General features: G+C 40.2%; 1 protein-coding gene across 1 annotated transcript in view; it reads right to left on the reverse strand.

Annotated features, from left to right (window-relative positions):
• LOC117209455 (tyrosine-protein kinase Drl) overlaps window positions 1–24,000 on the reverse strand; it is a 99,500-nt gene that overhangs the window by 40,592 nt on the left and 34,908 nt on the right. The window contains exon 2 of the mRNA XM_033451530.1: window positions 22,674–22,801. Coding sequence (XP_033307421.1) covers window positions 22,674–22,801 — 128 coding nt within the window. The remainder of the gene's footprint in view (window positions 1–22,673; window positions 22,802–24,000) is intronic.

Below are 24,000 nucleotides of genomic sequence, written 5' to 3' on the forward strand. Positions count from 1 at the left end.
GACGAGATCATCGAATAACGACGAGTAACGAATTCTGCATTCCATACATCTTATATAATCTATATAATACAGTAAAACGGCGAGAAAAAATCGTAGATCAAGTTCTGAGCGGTTGTCGTACAGGGGAGATTTTCCTTCGCAAGATCATCTTAAAACAAATTCGGTAAAAAGTTTTTTTAACTTTGTACGATCGTTTGAATTTGTAAAATCTTGGAAAAGGAAAAGTCTTTTCACTTGGCCGTTCGTTACACGATGTAACAATGTCGCCGGAAGAAAAAAACGATCAGAGCATTATGAAAGAGGGAGCTTCGAGCTTTAACACGAGCGCGGATAGATCGTCGTAAGACCTTTCTTCACGAAGTTATATTAATTTAAATACGTTTAAACGCATTACATTCATCGCAACGATAATAAGGATTTAATTACCAAGTCAGAGTTGTACCCGTGACTGTAACTAAATACAAAAAATTTTTACACTTGTTAATATATCCCCGAAAAAGCTTCCATTTATTCGAAATATATTCATACATATTCAATTACTAGAGTAACGAATGCAAAATTACGCGTCAAATAAAATAAAGGTGTATTAAAATAGGAAAAAAATCAGAATCGGACGAGCTATTTCTCAGTCAATGTGCGTTCATAAAATACATGTTTGCTTTTCATTTAAAGCTAAATTTATCCTACAAGTAAAATCGTAGAAACGTGTTTTTTTTAATCGCCCGTTATAAACTTTCATAAGCTTCTACGTATCTTATAAAGCAAGGATCAGAAAGATGTAAGAGATCGAATGGACAACTTTTTGCGACGTTGACCTTGCGTCTCACTGGTCGGTGGAAATCACGCGAGATTAATTCCATTAAAACTAAATTCGATTAATAACGCCCGTAGCGTATAAACTGCAACGTGAGGGTAATACAGCTTTCTCAGGTCAACGACAGGTTGTCCCTTAATGCGAAAACATTGTTTCCCTTCGGTGCTACAAACCGGGCGAAACTCGAGACCGAAGGAAGAAGTCAGGTCGAGGATTGCGAAGAGCAACTCCCAGAGGAGGTTTGTGTAACGTCTAGCTCGCTTAAGAGACCAACGACTTAATGATATTGCAACTAACCTTTTAATACAGCTTGATGCTTATTATGAAATAAAATCGAAGCCACTGACGAAGTACGAACATCGTCTCGAAGCAGCTGATAAACCACGGTAATGTAAAATATAAATGAAAACTGATACGACACAAACTTCTCAACGTCAACTGCTGTCGAATCGAAAGACTTTCGAACAAATTGGTGATAAACCAAAAATAAGATTGCGCACGCGTAACATAAATTTTACTTAACGCGATCGGTATTACAAATATCTAGCATCTCGTATAAAATCTGGCGTAACGAAGAAAATGCTTTCGATGGTAAGAGACTGTGGTATCCGATTGGAATGAAAGGGCAAATGTCAAGGCTAAGAAATTTCATGTACAGGTACGCTTCGGTAGGATCGTTTATCGTCGCATTCGTAACACGGCAGTTGGGAATTACCGAAGTCCTGATGAAGGGCGCCAGGGGGTGGAGTGCGAGAGGGGGTCGAGGGTACGTAGGGCAATTTTCGCGTAATTCGACGGGGCGTGATCGTCATAGCAACTCCCGATACCCCCGTCCACCCTCTTTGGAAGCCGGAGCCTGTTCAAACAAGCCTCAAACTCCATACCCCAGGTCGTATCTAGCCTCAACCCCTCTCTGTTTCACTCTGTTACTCGTGCTATCTATCTGCCGAGTCTCCTTTCACGTTCCGCCTCGATTCTCTTCCTCTCCCTCCTGTTATTTGTCAGTTTCGCTTCCCCTAACTATCCTCCTCTCTCTTTAGACGATTCCACCACGGATCTGGATACGTCGTTCGCGGAAGTTGCAACAACTCAGATTTCCTCCGCGCCGTGACATCAACGGCTCAATCGTTTCATTGTAATTACACGCTCGTTAGCGGGCCGAGCACCGCGCCACTTGTTTTCCACGATTTTCACCGACAATGAGATACGCAGTTCTCAGACAGCGTATTTTGTATGCCGCGCTAAAATTTTTGCGGTATTAAAGTAACTGTATCCGCGTACGTGTAACAGAGATCCGATAAATACCGGTAGCCTAAACAGTGCCTCGTCGATTTCTTCTTATTAAATATATGCGAATAAATGAGATACGCCAACAAAACGTAATAAAAATGAAATAACAAAATTATAAATATCATTTTAAAGTAACAGGGCTGTTTAATACGAAGATTTTGTCAATTTGTACAGCTGATAATCGAATCGAATAACCTAAGTTTATTCTACATTTTCACGCTTTTCTAATATAAAAAGCAAATTATCGTATTATAGAATATCTAATATTCTTCTTATGTACACATTTTGCAATGTATTATGTACACATGAGCAAACTGAATTTTCATAAAGCTCTTTGCGTTTCTTAAATCGCGTCATCATATAATTTTTAGCTTATATTATTGCGATTAAGTATATCGTACATAGACGATCTTTATATTTGTCAATGAATAAGTAACGTGTGCACTCGTAATCGTTATAACAGCAGTACGCACGAGAGAGATATTACCATGGAGGAACCATTCTGATAAAGTAGAAAAAAAGATATATTATCCGAAGACACATTTCTCAGTAAAATTATCCAGGTTAATTGGAGAAGACCAAGAGCGTGCAAATCCTTTAAAATACTATGTGCGAATGCAAATTCGTGGAAAGCTTTTAGATCTTCATTTTACGCTCTGAGTTACGAGTTCTAAAATCCCAGGAAGAGTTTTTTTTTCCTACGTATCGTTAATTACGAAAGCTATCTTCTTTGCTGTAATTTGAACTCGTTTGTCTATGTCTTGTTCGCGGGCGAAAATACATAATTTCGCTTGGGTAATAAATCGAAGACGGTCTATTTGCATACATTTTCAATCGATTGTAATTATACGGACTGGATTTTATACGCTAAAGCAGGAGGGCTCCGTAACGAAACTCTCTGCATAATTCAGAAATTTCCCCCATTTCACTACTACTAATTCGTATCCCTTTATAGCCAATTACTTGAAAATTATGAGGATAAGATACGCCAAGAGTCGAAGGTCTTTTCTTTTGCGTCTAATAATAGTCTCTTACCGTCTCATTTAAATGTTTTAGTCGGTTAAACATACTTTATTTTTAGTATAAAACGCACCTTTGTGTCTTTCAATATTGGCGGTTTCTTTGAATTATACCACTACTTTTTCAAAATTATGAATATTAGCCAATCCATTAGCCAATGATAATACAGAGTTATTCGAATATTGTACAAAATGAAAGTTGTACAAATTGAAAGTCTGTAACATAAAATACATAAAATACAAATATCAAAGGACGACTATTTTCTTACATAATCGAATGAATTTAACAGCCATTGATAAATTTTATACACTGCAAATTCGTTGCGGGGGCATTAACCGATGAATCGATACTTGAAAATCTTTAAATCCCAACCTACTTTTCTTTAATTTTTTGATACATCAACGAACACCGTTGTTTCATCTCGAGATACGTTACTTTCATTAACATCGATCAATCTATTTCGGACAGCGATCGTTCATCACCGATCGCTCAAAAATCATGATCGATGCTTTCGCCGTGCAATACCAGATAACCTTTTAGCGCGTTCCAGATGAAACAACAACACTGCATTTGTAATAGCCGTATCTCTCTCTGCAAGCAACTTTCTTCTCCCCTTTGATTTTAATTAACCGTCTTACTTACTAAACTATCTCACGCTGTGTATCGGAACTCCTTTTTCCAAGCGAAGAGAAACTACTCGCTACCTCGTTTCGTTGCCTTTCCTCTCTTTAACCTGTTCGTAGCGGCGTGAATTATCGAAACATTTCCGGGGAACCCGAATGCGACTGCAACCAAGAAAGCCGGGAGAAAGAATACGGAATAAGGAAAATCGGGATGAAAAGCGAGACGGAGCTAGGGATCTTAGGTGCTACGGAAGACGTAGGTCTCACAAGCTAGAACGAGAGATAAAATATGAACGAGTTACTCGTCTGGTATTGCGAACCCGCGCTTAATTATAAAACCGATAAATTCATCCTGTGGGACACGGGAAAGACGCGTGGAATCCCGGACGGTTGATAAACGAGCCCTTGAACCCGACTTTCCAGCTTCTGTAGCTATCCGACCACCTTGCGCGTAGTTTCGCGTCGCTCACGCGAGCCGCTTAAGTAAGCCAGCTTCCCTTCTTCGCGTTCGGTACCTCGAAAACCGAGGATCCGCCCTGTATTTCCGTAGCTGCGAGACACGCCGCACACGCCGCACACGCCGCACACGCCGCACACGCCGCACACGCCGCACACGCCGCACACGCCTCGGCCAACTCGCACCATTCGATGCCTCGAACCAAGGCGGCTACGTAATTAGATCCTAGCCTCGTGCAACTATCTGCACGTAATTACATTTATGACGCGCGAACATGTGAATATCGATGATTGAGATGTCCTTGCTTATCGCCACTCTCGATCGTCCACATCACGAAACGTGCGGCTATCACTCCATGCGTTACCGTTCTGTTGTTATTGACCCGCCAATTCGTTGCTTATACCGCGGCTTCGATCACGCGGAAGCCAGGAATATCCGATACGTTTGTCTCTTTACGTACGTTAAATCTTAAATATCTTTTACGTTAATATTTTTGTACGTCAAATATTTGCGAAAAATAACTGCAATATTTGCAATAAATAACTCCTACATATTATTCTACGTATTATATTCAAATTTTACTATCATAATCGCGATAGTCGTATCTAGATTCGTAGACTTTTAAACTTTTATTTGTAAAGCTTATTTCTCTTGCAAATTATTGGTTCGAACGTACTTAATATTAAAAAAAAAAAAAAAAACTAGAATTCCAAAATGATCATCGCGATTTACTTAATTCGTCGCACGAACCCTCCCTCCGTACAGATCATGAATTTCTCTTTCAAATTTTGATAGAAGCGGCGATTGATATCGCTCAAAAGGGCGGCTATTTAAATAAATGACGTTCCAATGTCGTACGAAGCGTGATAACACAGTCTCGGGGATAACTAGTTAAAAAATTTTATCTGGAAAATCAAAGAAACACGAGGTCACGGTCTTCGAATTAATGCTTGATATCGTGTACAAGCATTCCAACGTTGAATCTATCGTTTGTAACATTTCTGATTTCGACTAAAATATCTCAAAAAGTAAGAAGTAATTAGCGAGAAGTAATCCAACCTTCGATGAATCCACGATTCGCGACAAATTGTTTTACCCGATTAATTAAAGACGTGTGGATTAATTAAATTCCAATTACCTTGTCACAAATTTTCGTTAGAATCTACGTCATTTTGCACCAAAGTTTTCATTACAATCGCTTCCACAAAATTTTATTGTTTTTTTGAATAACGCAGACTTCAAACTCGTTTTTACGAAAATCAGTTTACAAAATTCGACAACGTTTATCTTTTATGTCGCGATGGATGGTTGATCAGATTGCACAGTGGAGGGGCATCTACTGTCTGTACCATATTGTTGCAATTTGGACGAAAACAGAATTACTCCCGAAACTTTATTGTCATAACTCGTACGTCACATCTAGATGCCGTGTAATTTCTGAAAGTACGGTCAATGTTTTGAAAAATATCGCAGAACGCATCGTACTCTACACGCAGAAATTATTCGATATAACCAAATTCTGTTGCACATCATCCACGCACATTCAGGTTTCGTAAAAGTTTGTTAGTTTTTTATTGGTATGTTAGTTTATTAGAGATTTATTAGCTGTAGGTTAAATATAAGGCAATAAAAACACATTTAAATCGTCAGAATTTCCTAGTTATTTTAACTCTGCCCTTTTATGCTCGGTGGTTCCCCTTTGTTATTACGTCTAATGGGAGAATAAGTTGTTTCAAAGGTAAACGTAAGAATAATATGCTGAGAAATTGATTAACGGACGAAATACTCTAACAAACGATCGTACGTTCATCGTGCCTATTTCCACTTATGGATATAACAAAGACAAAATATTGCGCGTATACATATAGATATGATACAAAATTTAAAAATAATATCGATCTCATGTTTGCGTTTACCAAAAGGGAACAGTTTTATGATTAGTGCAATACGACAAATTGTTACTCACTAACCTCATGTGTTCAATCTTTAGATATTCAACGATCCGTTCGATGCACTATTACCTAATCAAAGTACACCTTCGAGGCTTGACACGCTTCTTCGACGTAAAACGTTAATAGAAGTCACCTCGTACAATACGATTACCATCGAAATGATTCCAAAAAATCTAGGTTTTCAATGAAATAATCATTCAATGAAAAAATAATAATAATTTTTCGTTCCACCGTCGCCGAACTTAACGACCAATTACGTTTAATAACTAAAACAATTAAAACGTATTTGTAATAAGATGTATCGTCCATAATGAAACGAATCTGGAGAAGAAGGGAAATGGAAAGAGGGAATTCGTTTCTCCTTCGTGAAAAATCAATTGCTACCACTTTAACATGTTCGCGTCGTTTCACATTAATCTAGACCATTACTCCATTGCTGTAACCAATTAAGTTTTCATAATTAATCAAACTCTCGCTGGCTTCGACACGTTCCGCTCAAAATAGAAGATACGACTCTCGGTGAGTCTTCGCGACTGCTTAACCCCTTATTGTCGACCTTTATTAATGAGAAACTGATTTTAAAGCCTTCCAAGGTCTTCGATCTTCGATCACGCAGGCAAGAAAAAGAGGATCCCTCGTTAATCACCGACGACAGACGACACGAAGGCAATATCATGCTGGTATCGAAGGACGCGTCAATGTTGGAAGGTGGGCGCTCAATTTGGCGTGGCTCCAGAGCGGACAGATGTCCCTAATTCTTAGTTTGACAAACGATCGTCTGATCTCGATTTTTCTAGCGCATCCGCTTCGATGTTTCTGACGGTTGGATGGTTGGACTGCGGATTTCTCTGCATTTTGAGAAATTCCAAGGTGCAAACATACACAGAATGCACATGATAAAGATACGTACGAGAAGATGTATAAAAGTACAACAAATATCCAAAATATAGTCTGGTTCTGTAGCAAAAAGAATACATACAGATATATTAAAAAGTATATGTATAAAATAACCGGGGCAGTTACAATATCTAACGGACAACAGCTTGTCTTACAATATCTGATGGATAAAACAATCTTCTAGCTACGTACCATCTCTTAAATTAGATTCACAGAGGCATGGATTTACGTAAATATTCGCGGTCTAGCGGTGGTGATTCTTCTTGGTGGAGCAGCCGAGCCCCACACGCGTGTCATCGTTTCGTGACGCTTTGAAGACAGCTCGGCAGGATGTCGAAATCGGAACGACTATGTAATTACGCTCGCGATTCTGAATCTGACACCCGACACACAACGACGCAAGCGCCGCACCGTCCAATCGAACATGCCGACACGGCAACCACAATTGGTATAACACGTCCTGTTCTACGATTCCCAGTTCCTGTAATAATTCAATCTCGTCGACAGTTCTCAAATGTACCGGAGTTCCCGATGGCTGCACAGTAAGTACCACATAGTCGATAGAGCGGTATTCGCCAACTTCTTCGGGACAGCACGGTTTAAACTTCGCTCGTGATATTCGTCGGTATAAAGTAATAATTCGCAACGGCAGAGCACATTTATACGAAAGTAGCTCCGATTTATTTTCTACAGTGGCACGGCAGTGTTGATGGCCCAATATCGAAGTCGATTAATATAACGGTTAATTAATTGGCTATATAAATACATGCACGAATTACATATTTTCAGATATACGTATATGCAAGACATATGTATGTGAAATTAAGATTTAGAGTTTAAGGTATACGTAAATCTTGTACTGTCGCGGTCTCTATGAATTGTTACGATACGGCGTTTGTGGTTTCAAAAGCGACAGACGCGCCATAAATCCATGACATAGCTCACTAGGAATTCGTGTACACGCAGTCTTCTTCTCCCAGTCCCAACGTTCTCCGTACTATTATTTCGTTAACCTGTCATTTCTCAGATTCTGCATGGTGCTCAAGATCCTAGGAGTACTATCAAGATCAGCGACAGTGAACGACGCCATATATTTCATACAAATCGATGTAAACAGGCATCGAGATTCTAGATCGTTCGTTGTTTCTATGTCTATCGTTTTATCGATATTCGTTGTTCTAATCGTTTGCGTCTGACTTCTATCGTTCGTTTCTTTCGTAATATCGCATAATTTTTGTAAACCACAGTGATAACGTGAAATCGTGTCTTGTATCGTTTTTACCGTTTTCAGTTGAAATATTTTGTATTTAGTTATCGATAATTCGGTCTTCGAGACATTTTCGGACATCGAATCTGTCCAGAAAATTACAAAGGGTATCGTGGATATGGTTAGAAGCGTAGAAAGCAGTGATGCGGACCGGCCTTTTCCAGAGTTTGCCAACTATGAGTGAACCTATCGCAACGACAAATTTCCTCATCTAACTTTCTACGCCGAGATGAGATGATCGCTCAATGCCAGCATCACCGGCGCTGCTATCTTCACTATAACTCCACTCATCCACCAACCTGTTCCCCTCTCCTCTTCTCCTTCTTCCTCTACTACACCTTCGAGAAAATTAATGATGGAATCCGAGAGTTTTCTATAGGGAACTTCAACGTTAGATCCCCTAGCACGGAAGAAATTCGCAAAGAAGGTGGAATGGAAAGCAACGACAATGGATTTTTCTCGGCGTTCGATCCGTGAATGGACACCGCTTTTATCCCCTTTCTAGATCCGTTGCTTTTCCGTACAGCTTACGCCGACACCAAATATCATGACTCGAGTCGTATAAATTATCTTACGATTAGTCAATCCTTATCCGTCCCTTATGCCAATCTAACACACGTGATGCGTAATAAACGTAAGAAAGCAGTATTAAGTACATATTGCCTTATCGTTTGAGGATTCCAGTAGCAAGACAAGCAGTATAGACACATTTTTCTTGTTTCTCTGAACACCGTTGACGTCACCGTATCGTTAAATTAGGCAATTTTCGCCTGACACAATTGTACATTTTTTCCACATATCCGATACTATCCGTTATTTTGCAAATTTGGAATATATTTTTCTATAAAACTAGGTAAAAACAAGCATATAAATAAGAATATTTTCTTTCTATAAGTCGTGTGAATCCTCATACGTACTCGTTACTACTTATTCTTAAATTAAAAAAAAAATTATATATACGTAACGTAAACAAAAAGGGAATATAGAGTTTTGCCACGAAATAATCTACTCGCCATCCCCTCTTCTTCGTTTGAACTTGCCGACGGAATGAGAGATCGGAAAACGAGTGAAAGGTCCGTGAAATTGAGAAGCCATAAATTTTTACGGTCGAACGAGCGGTGTCGTCGTTTAGTAAAAGACGAATAAAGAGCGTATAACGCTTTCTGGCTCCAGTATTAGCGATTCCGACGTCTTCTCTATGCTGTATATCCGATCCCGAACGTGTTGTTTGTCTCGTGACAAAACTGTACAATTTCATTGAAATTATCCGACGTACTTATTTCCTTTATTTTCAAAATAAAAGAACTTGCAAATTTAATTATTTACCTTTTCGCTGTTTGTATCCTTTTATTATTTTTATCACCAATTTGAATGTCACGAAGAGACATATATTGTTCTATCGAGAACAAAGGGGATGGGATGAATGGGAGTTAACTATACGGTTGATTCGAATCGTAAAACAAATAATTTCCATCATCTCGCACAATTCAATGGCCACTTTACTCGCTTCGTTCTTCCTCTTCCCTTTTTATTATCTATAAAGGCGATGTAGGAAATATGGATACATCGTAAACGTTGCGTAGCCCGACCTACGCTACGGTGCAAGCACCAGCACCACCAGCGTTGAGGTTGTGCACCGGTTGGCGACAACGAAGCCTACCTGATAAAACAAAGTCTGGCTCGGCAACAAACGTAGCAGAAAATAATTCTGCGATATTCTCTGAAAGATTCGCTCGGCGAGTCGACGCGTCTTACGATTGCAAATTATATTTGTATATTTCTCACTGCGCAGAGTCTATTCTATTTCCTGAGAGCTTCGAAACGTTGAATAACGTCGGTGGAAACGCGTTTGTTTTCTTAAAAGTAAATGAATGTATCTATCTATCTGCTTGTTTAAAGTATTTGTTGAAGAGTAAATTAATCATCCTTTCATAGTAGGTGGTGAATGACGCTTCAATTCAATTGTGAAAACTGTCGAATGACTGGCTCTTTTCCGTTCATTCAGAAAGGGGTTAACGCGATGAGCAATATTTTTTAGACTCCTTTGAGACAAGTCAGTCGGTGTAAAATAAGCTTTCAACGGAAATTGAAAAATTAGAAATTTATGAGAACTACTCCTGCCAGAATTGAGAGGTAGGAGCTAAGAGAATCGTCTATTTATCAAATACTCTGCAATTAATATTAATCGTAGCAGATTATTAAAAGATACGAAGAAGATCCGAGCGAATTTTTAAATCATCCATTTTCGTAGAAAGCGACAAATACAAAAATATGTCGCACTGTGTTCCAAGTGTAACTTCAAGTATCTGGACTTACAAACCTCGCTCATTTTCAATACGACTTAATTAAATTACAGAAATTAACTATAAAAAATTTGACGACAATTTCATTCTTCATTGTCGTTGTAAGTCCGTCTCGTACAATGTTATATGACACGATAAAATTTATCTGTGAAAGTTAATGTGCTTCAATGCCTGTAGTAGAATTGAGATCTGTAAACATGACGGAGTAATTCTGTTTAAAAAATTCTCTAGTTACTCCGTGTACTCTGAATATTTCTTCGACAGCACTTTATTCGTAACTTTCGAAGAAATTAGTAAGAAGTTATAAATTAGTAAGCTTATAAGTCGTAATCTCACGAAGATACGCTACTTTAGTCAATTATCGTGATATTATATCGATACTATAACCTTAACGATTTTCATACGATCAAACGTAATTTTAATATAACGTATGTGTTACGACCGTTCGCGGAGAGACGCGGTCGCGAGGAAAACGCGTCAGCGAGAGGCGTAAATTCTCGCTACGATTCGGTTAATCGACGCCGCGAAGTAGTCGTTCCCTGTTTCGGTTAAGATAACAGAGGTGGTTGAATGAATATGACACAGTATAGTAAGTTATATATCACCGTTTATTCTAACAACTTATAACGAAGACAGTTACGCTGGTGCGTATGTACGAGATGAGTGAGTGACTGATCTACGGGTGTGTATACCCGGTCAAAGGATGTTGACTGTTCGAAGGATGTAAAATCAGTGATGTTCGGAGACGATGCTGTGGCGGAGGAAAGCTAAGGATGGGTGTGTCTAGCGCACGGGACCATCGGATTTGTTGGTGACGATTTTAGTTAAGAGAGTGAGGGAAATAGGCTTCGTTGTTAATTGGTTAAACGAAGGGTCTTAACCGCCCTCGAGAGAAAGTGGTTAGTGGGAGGAAAGTTGCATCATACGTGAGAAAAACTAACTTTCCCTTGTCAAGCTGTAGCAGACAATAGTCTTTAGAAATGCTTCGGAAACAGACGTTTGTTTGGTTTGAAGGACCTCTACTAGGAAATCTATGAGATTTATGGAAGGTACTTGAGACTATTGAGGGTACGCAGTGAGTATCCGAAGATATCTGGTTGCCATCTTGCCCGCGGTGTGTGGCCTGGGCTAGGTAGAGTGTTACGCGACGTAACAGTATGGCTGTTCTTGAATTTGCTATCTTAATTATGAATCTCATCGTGGTGGACGATAAAATGAATGCAAAACGTCCAAGTAACGTTTCAGAAGCATCGGAAGAAACGAGAAGAAGAAAAGAAGTCGAAGAAAGGGAGGCATAAGAGGAAGGGAAAAATGAAACGGAAAAACAAGAAACGGGGCATTTATTCTTTGGTGTAAACGACGCGTTTACTTAGCGAACAACGATTAACGTTTCGCGAATATCCACTTCGTTTTCTATCGGCGTCTCGACGGTAATGAGCTTCACCGAAGGGTATTTCCGCCACCAGAGCATTTATTCACCTTCGCTTGTTTATTCGTCGACCTTGTCACGCGACTGAATTACAAACTCTTCAGGTGTAGCCGATGTTTCGCGAGTCTCTCTTCTTCGCCATCGGTCCTTATCCTCATTGGAATTAACGAGCTCTTCGAAGAATCGGCTCGGAATTAAATCGTGGAGTTGCCGGCGCGCGCGCGCGCGCGGGGTGCACGCAATTCCGCAACTTGAAATTGAATATACTCGCGAGAGAAAGAGGGGCGCAGGAGGAAGAAAGAAGAAACGAGAGTGAGCGTAAGCGCGAGCGGATTCAGTGCCTCGGAGAAGAGGCCTCGTCAAGGCCCCTGGAAATGGGGCTCTTGACGCGACGAATGAAATTATTAAAACGTCAACGCCACGTACCTGGCGATGAAGCTATTAGTAGCGCAGGCGCGGGAAAAAGACCAAGTTTCCACGGGTGAGAGCGAGTTCAAAAATGTGGCTTCAACTTATTCCACGAGACCAGCCAGTCAGCAATTTCCCTGTGAAATTCATTTTAACCTTTCGTCTACGATTCTCGCGGACCGTGTTTAAACCTCCTTTCTTCGCCTCGCTTCAAGTTCAAGCGGTATTTGAATTTTATCGCATGGTTAATAATACTCGGCGCGAGCGAAGAGCTCAACTTGAACCGAAGCGACAAATCGACTTACGGAATTTTTCTTTCTCGAGGACTTAATTCGTTTCCCAAATACAGGAGTTTTACACGTCGATACAAGTTGTACAACGTTTTGTACTCTTTCCACAGACCAACGAACACTTTTACGTTACACTGCGAAATCAAGGTTCGATAAGGAATCGATAAAGGAAGAAAGAGCTTTCGAAATATTTCTGGTTGTAAAACGATCGAAATAAGCGTAATACGAAGAGTATAAGATCAGAGAAAATACTGCTTTAATTACCGCAGTTACGGTAAGCGAATCTGTTTCAGCTTGGAGTAATTTCGATCTACGTTCGTCACTCGAAATAACAAATTCTGCTGGATATGCATGGAAATGACAGCAGTCTTCGATTTTTCCCTCCGATGTAGTATATAGAGTGCAAACAGAGCGGGAAAGCAAGTGGATCGTTGTTATTGTCGATTGCACGAGCGGATACTACGCGGCAGCCGTCGTTTCCCATCTGCTTCGGGATCGGGAATCGGTCTATGAAGCTCCCGATCAGCGACTGCATTATACATTCACCCTCTAGGACCGGTCGTAGCCTACCGTATACCTTAACATAATAAGATCGCATTATACAGTATACACAAAATTTCCAGTTTAAACGCGGCCCACGTTCGAGTCTTAAGGTCTTGTCGAGCGGGCGTTTAAGTTTCGCAACTTCGCAGAGTACACGAAAAGTTAAGAAGTACGACGATATCGCGCGTGGTAACGGCACGTGCGTTGAACACCCGCGAAATCGAAAGTTACTCGAATCGCGTAACTCTTCCACGGCGATTCGCTCGGCACCGGTTTGCTTGGAACACCGCTTTCATCCAGTTTGAAATATCGTTATACTTTGTCGCGTGGTCGCGTCGGGTCGTTCAACCTCTGCAGCCACCCTCAGTTTGGTATCGAGTTCGGTTTGGTAACGTTGGATCAGAGGAAGCAGTTACCGAACAAACTGTTCGTTAAGAATTGGCAATCGTGCCTTGCTTCTAACATCTTCTTTTTCCTTCCACTTTGCGATTCTCTGCACATTTAGCTTCCTTCTTTTTACGTCCACAGCGTGATAGCGTATCCTTAACGCCATCGTATGAATTTAATAATTAATGGATGGCTTTGATCATACCTTTAATGATATTATGAATGCTACCTTTATGACGTTCTATGTTTATGCTTTGCTGCACAACATTTTCTAACGACACACGCGCAATTTCATACCTAGTAATTCGTACAATATCGTATACATTGATAATTATAAAACATTATCTAAAATAATCGATGACTTACTGAGATGTATGACTCGAACAACATCACGTTGAGGTATTCCACAAGATGTTTACGATTCAACGTCATAACAAATCGTCTGATTCACCTTATGTATTATATATATTACATATTGTAAAAATCCAATTACCGATCGAACTTCAGCGTAGAGAAATACACGGGAATCGTATTATCGCGAATATTCGCTATGACAGAAGCTGTGTCGACCAAGCGTATAAAAGATAACAAATTGAATCGAATTACATTTTTCCCGTCTTAACGAGTTTCTTAACAGGCATTCGCTTATACCATATATAGTATAGAATAGTCGTTCCAGATCGATCAATCCGGTATCAGATCAACGGAAGTTGCTCAACTGTGCCACGGAAATTACAATGTGCCGCGTTCGTTCAACCGTTCGTCGTTGGTCCGCCCGTCGCGTTCGATGGTCGGGTTTCGAGCGATTATGTCGTATAATCCGCAGTGGGTGCGTTTGTCATGAGCCAGGCGGCGTGTAGACCATTGGTATCGGGTGTCCCCGTGGGTGATATTCCCTGTTATCCGAAACGCGAGGTTGTTATCCCACAGGACTTACCACACGGAAGCGGCGCTCCGTGGCGCGAGGCAACGTGGGACGGTGTGTGGCGGCGTGTGGCGGCGTGGGGCGGCGTGAGGCGGCGTGGGGCGGCGTGAGGCGGCGTGAGGCAGCGCGAAGCGCATCGAGGAGCAAGGTTAGCAAAGAGAGGGTGGCAAGAAGGGGTTGAAAGAGGGGCGGAGGAAAGGGTGCGGCCGGTCTTTGGATTAACAGCCGAGCGGACATTAATCATATCGCGTCGCCGGCCGTGAGCTCAGTGAATTTGCAATTAATTGGAAATTGCTGTCATCGTTGTGTTTCTAAGACGAGTAGTCTCGTTCGTGTGGCGCCGCGCCGTGCGCGCCGCGCTGCGCCAGCGAGAAACACGACGATTCGTGCGGATCTAACAAGCGGCTGTATGTACGCGCACGTGCGGCCACGTTTCCGTGAATACCTATCGCGTGACGTAATAAATTGTTTGCGGTTTCAATTTAATTAATTAGCGGTCGCTCGCATAAGCGAGCCAGCTACATGGGAGGTAGTGATTAAAATGAAAAATGGACGTTCGTCTGATAACGAGGATTCGAGTGGACTTTATACGGAGTTTGTTGGAACAGCAGGGACCCTGCCAGTTCCGGATAATTTGATTTGAAACGCTGTTATTTTCGATCGAGGGGCGGGTGGTCTCTATCCGTGACAACCTACACGATCAGAAATAGACGATGAATTACGAGAGCTAGATAATTCTCTTGTTCGAGAATTTATTAGATATACTTAGAAATATTGGCGGGACGCGACCTGCCGGGCTATTAACGTTCCGCTTGTCTCGTTGATTTAATTAATCGCGAAACGACGTGGAACGTGTTCGATTAAATCGCTCGTAACGTCACTTTGTCTTTTACATTTACCAATTTACGGAGCGGTTTAACGAAGATAATACTATCAGCGATGGGTAATTGGTTATTCGAGAGAGAAAAAAAGAAAAAATAAAAGAAACTGAAAGGTCATACCGGACTACAGAATTTTCTGAACGTATATTATCGAACAAGATAAATGCTCGAATAATCTGTGTTACAATTAACGTTGATTAATCTTTACGCGATTTGGCAATTACAAATCAAGGCGATCATTTACAAAGCGGACGAGCTCCCCGATTTCAACGACTTTGAAATATGTTGTCAAGGTCAACATTCTGAACAACTTTCCCCTACACGTGTCATCGTCGTGCGGTTTTTAGTTACGTCAACATTATCAATGAATTTTACGCGTCTATAAATATTATACGCATAGTAAAACGAGGACCGAAATCGACGATGGTTTCTGGCGGGTCATCGACTACGTGAAAGAACGATACGACAAGACAAGGGGCGACAGGTCGCGCCCTTCCGGACAATGGAGTGGAGTCGAGTCGATCTAGACTACAGTAATATCCTTTTTTCGGCCGAAAGTACGCCCCATCGAGTTCCCATCGGTCCCAGGAGACCGACGGTATTACAAGTAATTGTCGCCCTGGGGTGGTCACGCCGAACTCTCCCTACGTTCATCCCGCCCTGCTATTCGATCCTAGGGCGAGACGGAAGACGAGAACCAGAACGACAGCAACGGCCACGATCAACGAGTAGAGGTACAAAGGGCATTAATAATTTCACGTTGAAATAAAAACAGAGGAACGAGAGAAGATATGGCAGATAAGGGGGAAAGAAATTCTACTATAGGAGAAAAAGGAAGCAAAAAATATGAAAGGGTGAAAAGATATTCGGAATTCGTAAAAAGAACGCTAGACAAGTGGGAAAGGAGGAAGGAAAGAGAATAACTCGCCATAATTTTGCAGCGAAACGTCCTGACGGTACGAGTAGCGAACCCCACTTGCCATCCAAAGTCCTAGCTCGGGGGAGAAAGTAGCGACGAACTTTCGCCTAACAAGTGGATGATTCACAAATCATCCCCAATTCCGCGTGCGCCATCCCACTCCGATGAGAAACTTCGTTCCAGTCTATAGCCCCGTCCATGCCGACCAATAACTTTCTTTTCGTTCGCCTCGTTGAATTGAAAACAAAAAGAAGAAAAGAACGTCGAGGGCAGAAAGAAAGGGACGAAATAGAAGGAGACGGACAATTTGATTCGCTGTTTCAGGAATCTGCAGCTTTGCAGCTTAATCGAGAGTGCTATCGTTCGAAATTTAGACCCTCCCTTTTATTTGTTTCACTCCCGATCGCTTTACACACGCTTCCGTTCTGACTTTCCCGTGGAAGACTTTCTTCCTCTTCGTTTCTTTCCAACAAATCGTAAAACTTTTATAATTGCTTACATTTATTTACGACTTTCACATATATTTACATTATCCTGCACACGTAAAATCGCGCTCAAGATGTTTACATCTTCATAAAGATATAAATAAGGGATTTAAAAAAAGTTCACTTTTTGCTTTATTTATCGTTATCGTTGAATTGCGTTCTCAAAAGAAACGTTTACCTATACACACGTTACGGATTATGTTTGGATTATGTTAGCTACCGGAAAGAAGACCACTTACTTGCAGCAATTACTAACGACAAATGTTTTATTCTTAACGCGAATTTACTATAGAATAATTATATATTTCACTCGTTCAAAGTATCGTTCGGTATTCGGAATAAAAATTAGCAAGTTTACATATTTCATAAAAGTGTATTGAATCGGACACGCTGTACGTAGCCTATCCGTTCGAGAACAGATTGTACGATATGGCAACGGTTCGATTCTAGAAACAAAAATAAATTGTAAAAAGAAGAACACAATTTGTTCATTCGAGGCTTCGTTTTCGAGAAAATAGAGTTTGAAATAGGAGTCGTCGACACGTCGATGATCCACATGGAACGCGATCTGTAGAGAGTTACATAGCGGACAACGAGTGTACGTGTACGCACTCGTATATACTCGACGGATAATTCACACTTTCAACCTCCATTTACTCGAAAATTTCATCCGAAATGAACGAATGTTATTATCTTCTTCCAACATATCTTTGTAGAATCCTATCTCTGTGCAATCACCTACCATTCGTTCTGAAATACTGACGATTATGCATACCGATCAACGACAAATATATAAAATATGAATTTTACGTTTAAATATTATATTTGAATGAAATAACGATTACAACGAAAACAATAAATATTGAACATTGTTTAAAAACATCGTGGTAAATATTTAACATAAACGTTTCAAGGAGTCAAGCAACTGATTAAAATCTGCGACGAGAATAATTTTTTGCAAGTTGACCGGTTCTGAAAGGTACGGTCTTAAGCGAGAAACAATTTACAAGGAATCTCCATTTCATCTGCATGAAATCAAATGTCGACGGTAAACGAGGCCTTGTTATTAATCGCGTTTTCGACGGTGAAACCACGATAAACGGACAAGGAATACATTTAACGATGATGTCGGATAAAGATCGGCGAACCGACGAGCCGATTCAGCCACTGAATCGCAGCTCGCTTGCATCAGGGTCGATCGTTCGCAAGATAAACGAAACAAAGTGTCGTGAGTCACGAGGGCGCGATCGAACTTTCTGGTACAGATCGGATCAGATTAGACGATGCGCAATCCCGGAGACTTTTCGTTTGATCGCAGAACAGAGATAAACGAGACTCGATATAACGCGACGAGTCGGATCGGGCAAACCGCGACAGAAATTTTCTCCCAATTCCTACTGGAATCCTATTACGGACGAAGAAGTTACACGAAATGAAACTGAAGCAACCATAAATGCTACGACCGAGTTACGTGTAATCGAGATTGGTCAATTTTCCATGAACACGGTGCAACGTTGAGATAAGTTTGGATCGTGCTACAAAATCTCGACTGGAATGTAACGTTTCCGTCGTTGATCGAACGAGTTTCGCTTCATCGAGCGAGCAATTTTCTGCGATCGCATTTTGGATTCCATCGCATTTCCCGTTCCGTCGCGTCGTGCCGACCAATTCCAATGTAAATTATCGCTCGTGGCCGCTTACTAGTCTTTCGCTCCCCCTGTTTTCTATTTCACTTATTTTTGCACAAAAGCGACGCTTTTAGCTTACTTCAGAGAGATGCGATATTCTCGCTTTGAATCGAACTGTTATTCAGAAAAAATGGAACAAAGTGGACCGTTCAAACAGTCTTTTTGAAAAATTATTTATAAGAATCGTTTTTACGATGGAATTTCATATTACCAAATTCAAAGTATACGTTACCAAACTTTAGCGAGCATAAATAAAATGATATCGCGCAAATAAAAATAATTAAATAATAAATTATATAATAAACTTAAATCATGATCGATTGATCGTTAACATTTCCTCACTTTTTAATAGTTACATCACTCTTGTTTCAAAGCTATTATTACCGCAACTGAATAGAAGATAATAAGTAAGTAAAGTATATGTAGTTGTTTTATATTTCTTGCATTTACTACGTATTTTACTAGCCATCAGAATTTTCATGTTTTTCGTGGCTTTGATCAAAGTGAAATGATAAAATCGCTTGAACGAAGGTTGATTTTTCATTAGAAATAACTTTTTAGAAAGTTCCAGCGGAACAAGGTTCGTCTATTACGGAAATGGGTCCATAAGGCTAATTCCAATTTTTCTTTATCTGGATTCATAGTTTCGGCCGAAGGGGCGTAGGAACTGTCTTCGGGCAAAGAAGATAAGCCGAAACGGCGCTTTCGCGACCGTGAGAATGGCGAGATTTTGTGGTTAACCGAGTTACTGGCAAATCCGAGAGATAACGGGACGAAGGGATGGAAAATGCTCCCACGGGGTAAGACGGGTCGTCGCGGTGTTCTCGCAGCGACAATAAAGCGTGTCGAAACCGTGCATTCGTGTATGTATCCCTTTCGTTGACGAGCATCACGCAACCGAACAATTTTACTCGAGAACAACACGTAATGCCAATCTCGAAATTCAAAATTCAAAATTCAAAATTCAAAATTCAAAATTCGGAAAATTTTGCGATAACGTTACTATTATTTTCATAAGATATCGTTCCAACCCAAGATAATATTGATAAAGCGTCTGTCTCCTGTTTGTGACCAATATGTAATAATTCGACGTATCGTAACGTGTAGACTTGTAATTAATTTCAGATTCAGCATTGCGGAGGCAAGTATGGTAGCGATAAAAAGATACAGTCGTTTTATTATATAATCGATAAATATTGTATTAATGCGTACATCGCAACATTCTAATCGATATCGTAGAAATAAAGGGGAAATATTTGCTCTGTTGTTAAATATATTCGAACACGTGTAACCGCATTTTATTTATAGATTATCAACTTTTTCCTCCATATAATCGCCGCTATGCCTTTGTTTCCGAGATATTCGGAGAAAACTTCATTTTTTTTTTTTTTTTTTAGTTTCCGTTACGCTTTATTTCGGCATACAAGTGGCCACATTTTTATATATCCCAATTTAGACTTAACTCGTCGATGCTGATCATCTTTGATATAAATAAGAAAAAGATAAATCAATGGGTTATACGTTGGGTTCAATTAATACACGGTCGCAGCTTCGTGAGGCAGTCGGTAAAGTTAGCACGACCTCATTTTTATTTCATGCGATTTTCCGAGTGTATCGTAAATTCGATTGCTATCATTTATAAATAGGTAGTTGAAAAATTGACATCGTGCGTGATTATCGTTAGGTTACGCGTGCAGGATATGTATACATATCTGCTGATTCTAGTTGCGCTGGTATGTACGTGACGAACAGACAAACAAGACGCAGAGCAACATTTCGTATATCGATAGATTCACTGAAAACTATCTCACGCTAGTACTGCTGGACGGCTACTGTCTACTCCAGAATGAATAAAGAGCAGCGTCATGCCGAGTGTATCGCTGAATTTTTATTTCAACGATATTATCACCGAAGTGTTCCCAATTAACGAATAATAATATATTATAAAATTTCATATAAACGTTATCTTTTGATCCAGTATCTGGACCGAATTTACTTGGCCCAAATTTAAAACCGATCTTGAAATATCTCGAAAATTAAAGCCGGGCGATAGTAGCACGTATAGGGAAAAGTTACTCGGAATATCGTCCTCTGAAATATATAGGATCAGATTTCATTAAAAACTTCGTATTATCTATATTCAACGGTCTCCACTCTATAGACAGTTATTGGTCGAAAAGAATTCGTTGAAGTATTAATCGTAACATGGACGTTAATTAATAGAAATTATTTTCGTTAGCATTATGAAAGCCTTGTCTAATTGTAAGTTACCAAGTAATTTAATTAACACAATTTATAAGTAAATCGAAAACAATTTATGATACCGCTACTTTAAAATCGTTTATGCACTTTGCTCTTCATATTGAAACACGATGTTTGAAATTAAAACTGCCAGGTAAACACTGGCAAAGGCGTCATCAACGAGGCGATAATCGTCCAACGATTGTACGATTCCTATCGTTCGTATAATTGCCTCCTCCATGGAACACGCAGCTCCGCGCGGTTAAACAACATCCTGATCAATTACCATTAATAAGGGCTGCCAACCCGTCTTCGACATTCAAGACGCTAAACCAACAATTACGTCCGGCAATAAAGTCGAGCAACCCCTCGTCAGAAATTAATACGGAATTCACGAGAACCGAACCGCTTAACGATAAGCACGTATCGTAGGCTCGGTTTCCTCGACGTTTAGCGTTCCACGACACAGGGGGTAAGAAAGCAAGGAACGAGAGGAGAGGAGAGGTGGAGGAAGGTGGAAAGGGAGAGCGCACGACTTTCCGCGTTTTCCTCGATGCTGTTCGTTTCAGAGGGTTTCGGAGGGTTTCGACGGCGCGTTCGGTTTCCTTGGTGACCGAAGGGAATGCAAAACTGAACCGCACGGTTTGTATCAGCCACCCTTTCTCCCACTCCCCTCGAATACTGCCTGTTTGTATTTCATATTGATAGAGTATTGATACAGCCCTCGTGTAGCCCCTCCACTCGACAAACTCACCCCTTTTCCTCATCCCTCTGTGAACCATCGTGACGAACCGTTACTACCGGTCCCGGGAACGTAAACGAGCATACCGTGAGTTACCATTTCGACCGAGTCACGTGTTTACTTTGTTCCGCATTGTTGCACCTCGCTAATGGCCGGTGCGAGCATTTTCCTCGGCTGTGCTAGGCTACGTGTACCGTTATGCGTGTCTCTAGTCGTATCCTGAAAGGCAGTTATAACCTGCACCCACAATGGATGGATCTCTTTTAGCGAATAAAGCAAGAGGACCGAGATAAAGCACGAGTGCGCGAGAGGAAGTGGATGAGAAACGGGATACGAGAGGAAGGGTCGTGCGTTGAAACGAATGTGGCCAACTGTCCAAGTCTAGACTCTGGACACACCTAAATATCCTAGTTACCTTTGGACTAACGAAAATTTAGTCCGGTACATTTGGAGCGAAAAGCACAGAGAGAAAGGGAGAATTTTATATACGTAGCTTAAGAGATAAACAATGATTGTAACGTACGTCTATTCGCGATCGTGGTACATTAGCAGACACGTTTAATATGCAATAAACGTCTGGAAGAATAAAAATATTAAAAACAGTTGCTAGATATCGAAGTAATATAAACAGAACAGTTTTTAGATAATAATGTTCTAAATAATTTGTTAGTAATTGTTATATACTTTGCGTTCGCTACGTCTGCTTAAACCGTGAAACTTGATCAATATGATTAAAAGAATGAATTTTAATAAAGAATTACCTTACCTAGTAAATGATAAAACAAATATTATACCTCGGATATTTTTATATTTTTGCATCTTTAAATCTTCCGTAAGCGCATAAAAATCAGCAGCCTACTCGCGATGAAGCGATTTGTAACTTTAAAAGAGTAATAACTGCAATTTTCTCAACGTAAGAAATTATGGCGCGGAGATATTTTATTTGTCTTGAAAATGGCATCGCATTATTATCCGCATTGCGAATCTTGTTCGTAAAACGAATATTAGTCTATGTCAACTTTCAGATACGATTTCATGCATTCGTTCAAAGATTCGTGCAAACGTAATACATCGATACAATCCATCGATATAATTATTATCGTTATACATACTGAATGTCCGGCAAGACTCTGCCAAGAGAATTCGAGATCCGCGATGTATGCAGGCACAGGCACAACGAAATTCATCGCATACGTATTAACCACTCCTTCCCTGACGTAGTATAACTCAGCTTCGAGCCCTGAAAGCAAAACAGCAACGCATATCGATCGGTTGATCAATTATGAAGAGGCAATACCAGCCACACACCAACGATAGAGCGAAAGTTCCCGTTCTAAGTACATTCGTCTTCGTGAATCGACCGATCATAGGACACGTGTAAACCTCCCCTTGCCGAGGACATTGACCAGAATGCCGTTTAAAATACACCTCCTATACACCGAGCAAGTTATAAGTACGAGGAGAACGTTATCAATTTTACAAGTTGTAATAAATTTTAGTTTAAATTGCTTCCCTAGTTTCATTAAAGTTTTGGGGCTTATTTATTTATCTTATTTTCGTTGTATTATGTTACTGGTTGTACAGATCGGTACATGCGAAACATCTTTCCTTCCAAGTTCGCATTTCACGACTTAATATCATCCGTTTAATTTTACATTACCAATTTCTATGAAGAAGCGAAGAAATTTTTAATAACGTGCATAATATATCGAAGGCTAATACGATTTATGACAGAAGTATAATATTATAGAAACTCGTTGTCGAAGTTTCACGAATAATCAAAATATTTGTATGGTTTTTAAAATAGAAATTCGAACTAGGAGAAATATTACAAAAGTTACTGATCTAACGTTTGGGAATGATTATGTAGAAACGTACATTTCACACACGTACCGTCGATAATAATGTCTAACAATATTTTAATAATAAACTAATTATTACGTTATTTGTGAGAAACAGTTTGGTCCAGAGTTTGATGTTGCGGAATCAAAAACATTCGTATCGTAAAACGAACATGGAATAGGGGTATAGGGGAAATAGGGGTGAAATATAAATAAAAGTTGATGGTTTAGGAATATAAAAAATGTTATCGAACTGAAAAACTAGCGTTGTTTGTGTTCTATAGAAGTAATTTACAGGAAAGTGTGATAACAGCAGGATTATTAACTTTAAGGAACCAGTTAACTCCTAAAAACGGTTGATTTTGAAACATATGCCATTATATTCGTCGTATGCGTTGATAAGGAAATATGAGGCGTGAGTCGTGGTTAGATAAATGAAGTTAGATCGTCTTAAGTAGGCTAACATAAAACGCGACTAGGGCAGGACTGGTAATGCGGCACTATTCTGCGTCCTCCTGCCAGAGGACGTGGGGTCCTACGAAGGTTTCTTCCACGCGGGAAAAAAAAAGAGAAAAAGAAGAAAAAAGAGAGCAGAGCT

The sequence above is a fragment of the Bombus bifarius genome, unplaced genomic scaffold, assembly GCF_011952205.1.
Source record: "Bombus bifarius isolate JDL3187 unplaced genomic scaffold, Bbif_JDL3187 scf7180000008176, whole genome shotgun sequence".
NCBI classification, from domain to species: domain Eukaryota; kingdom Metazoa; phylum Arthropoda; class Insecta; order Hymenoptera; family Apidae; genus Bombus; species Bombus bifarius.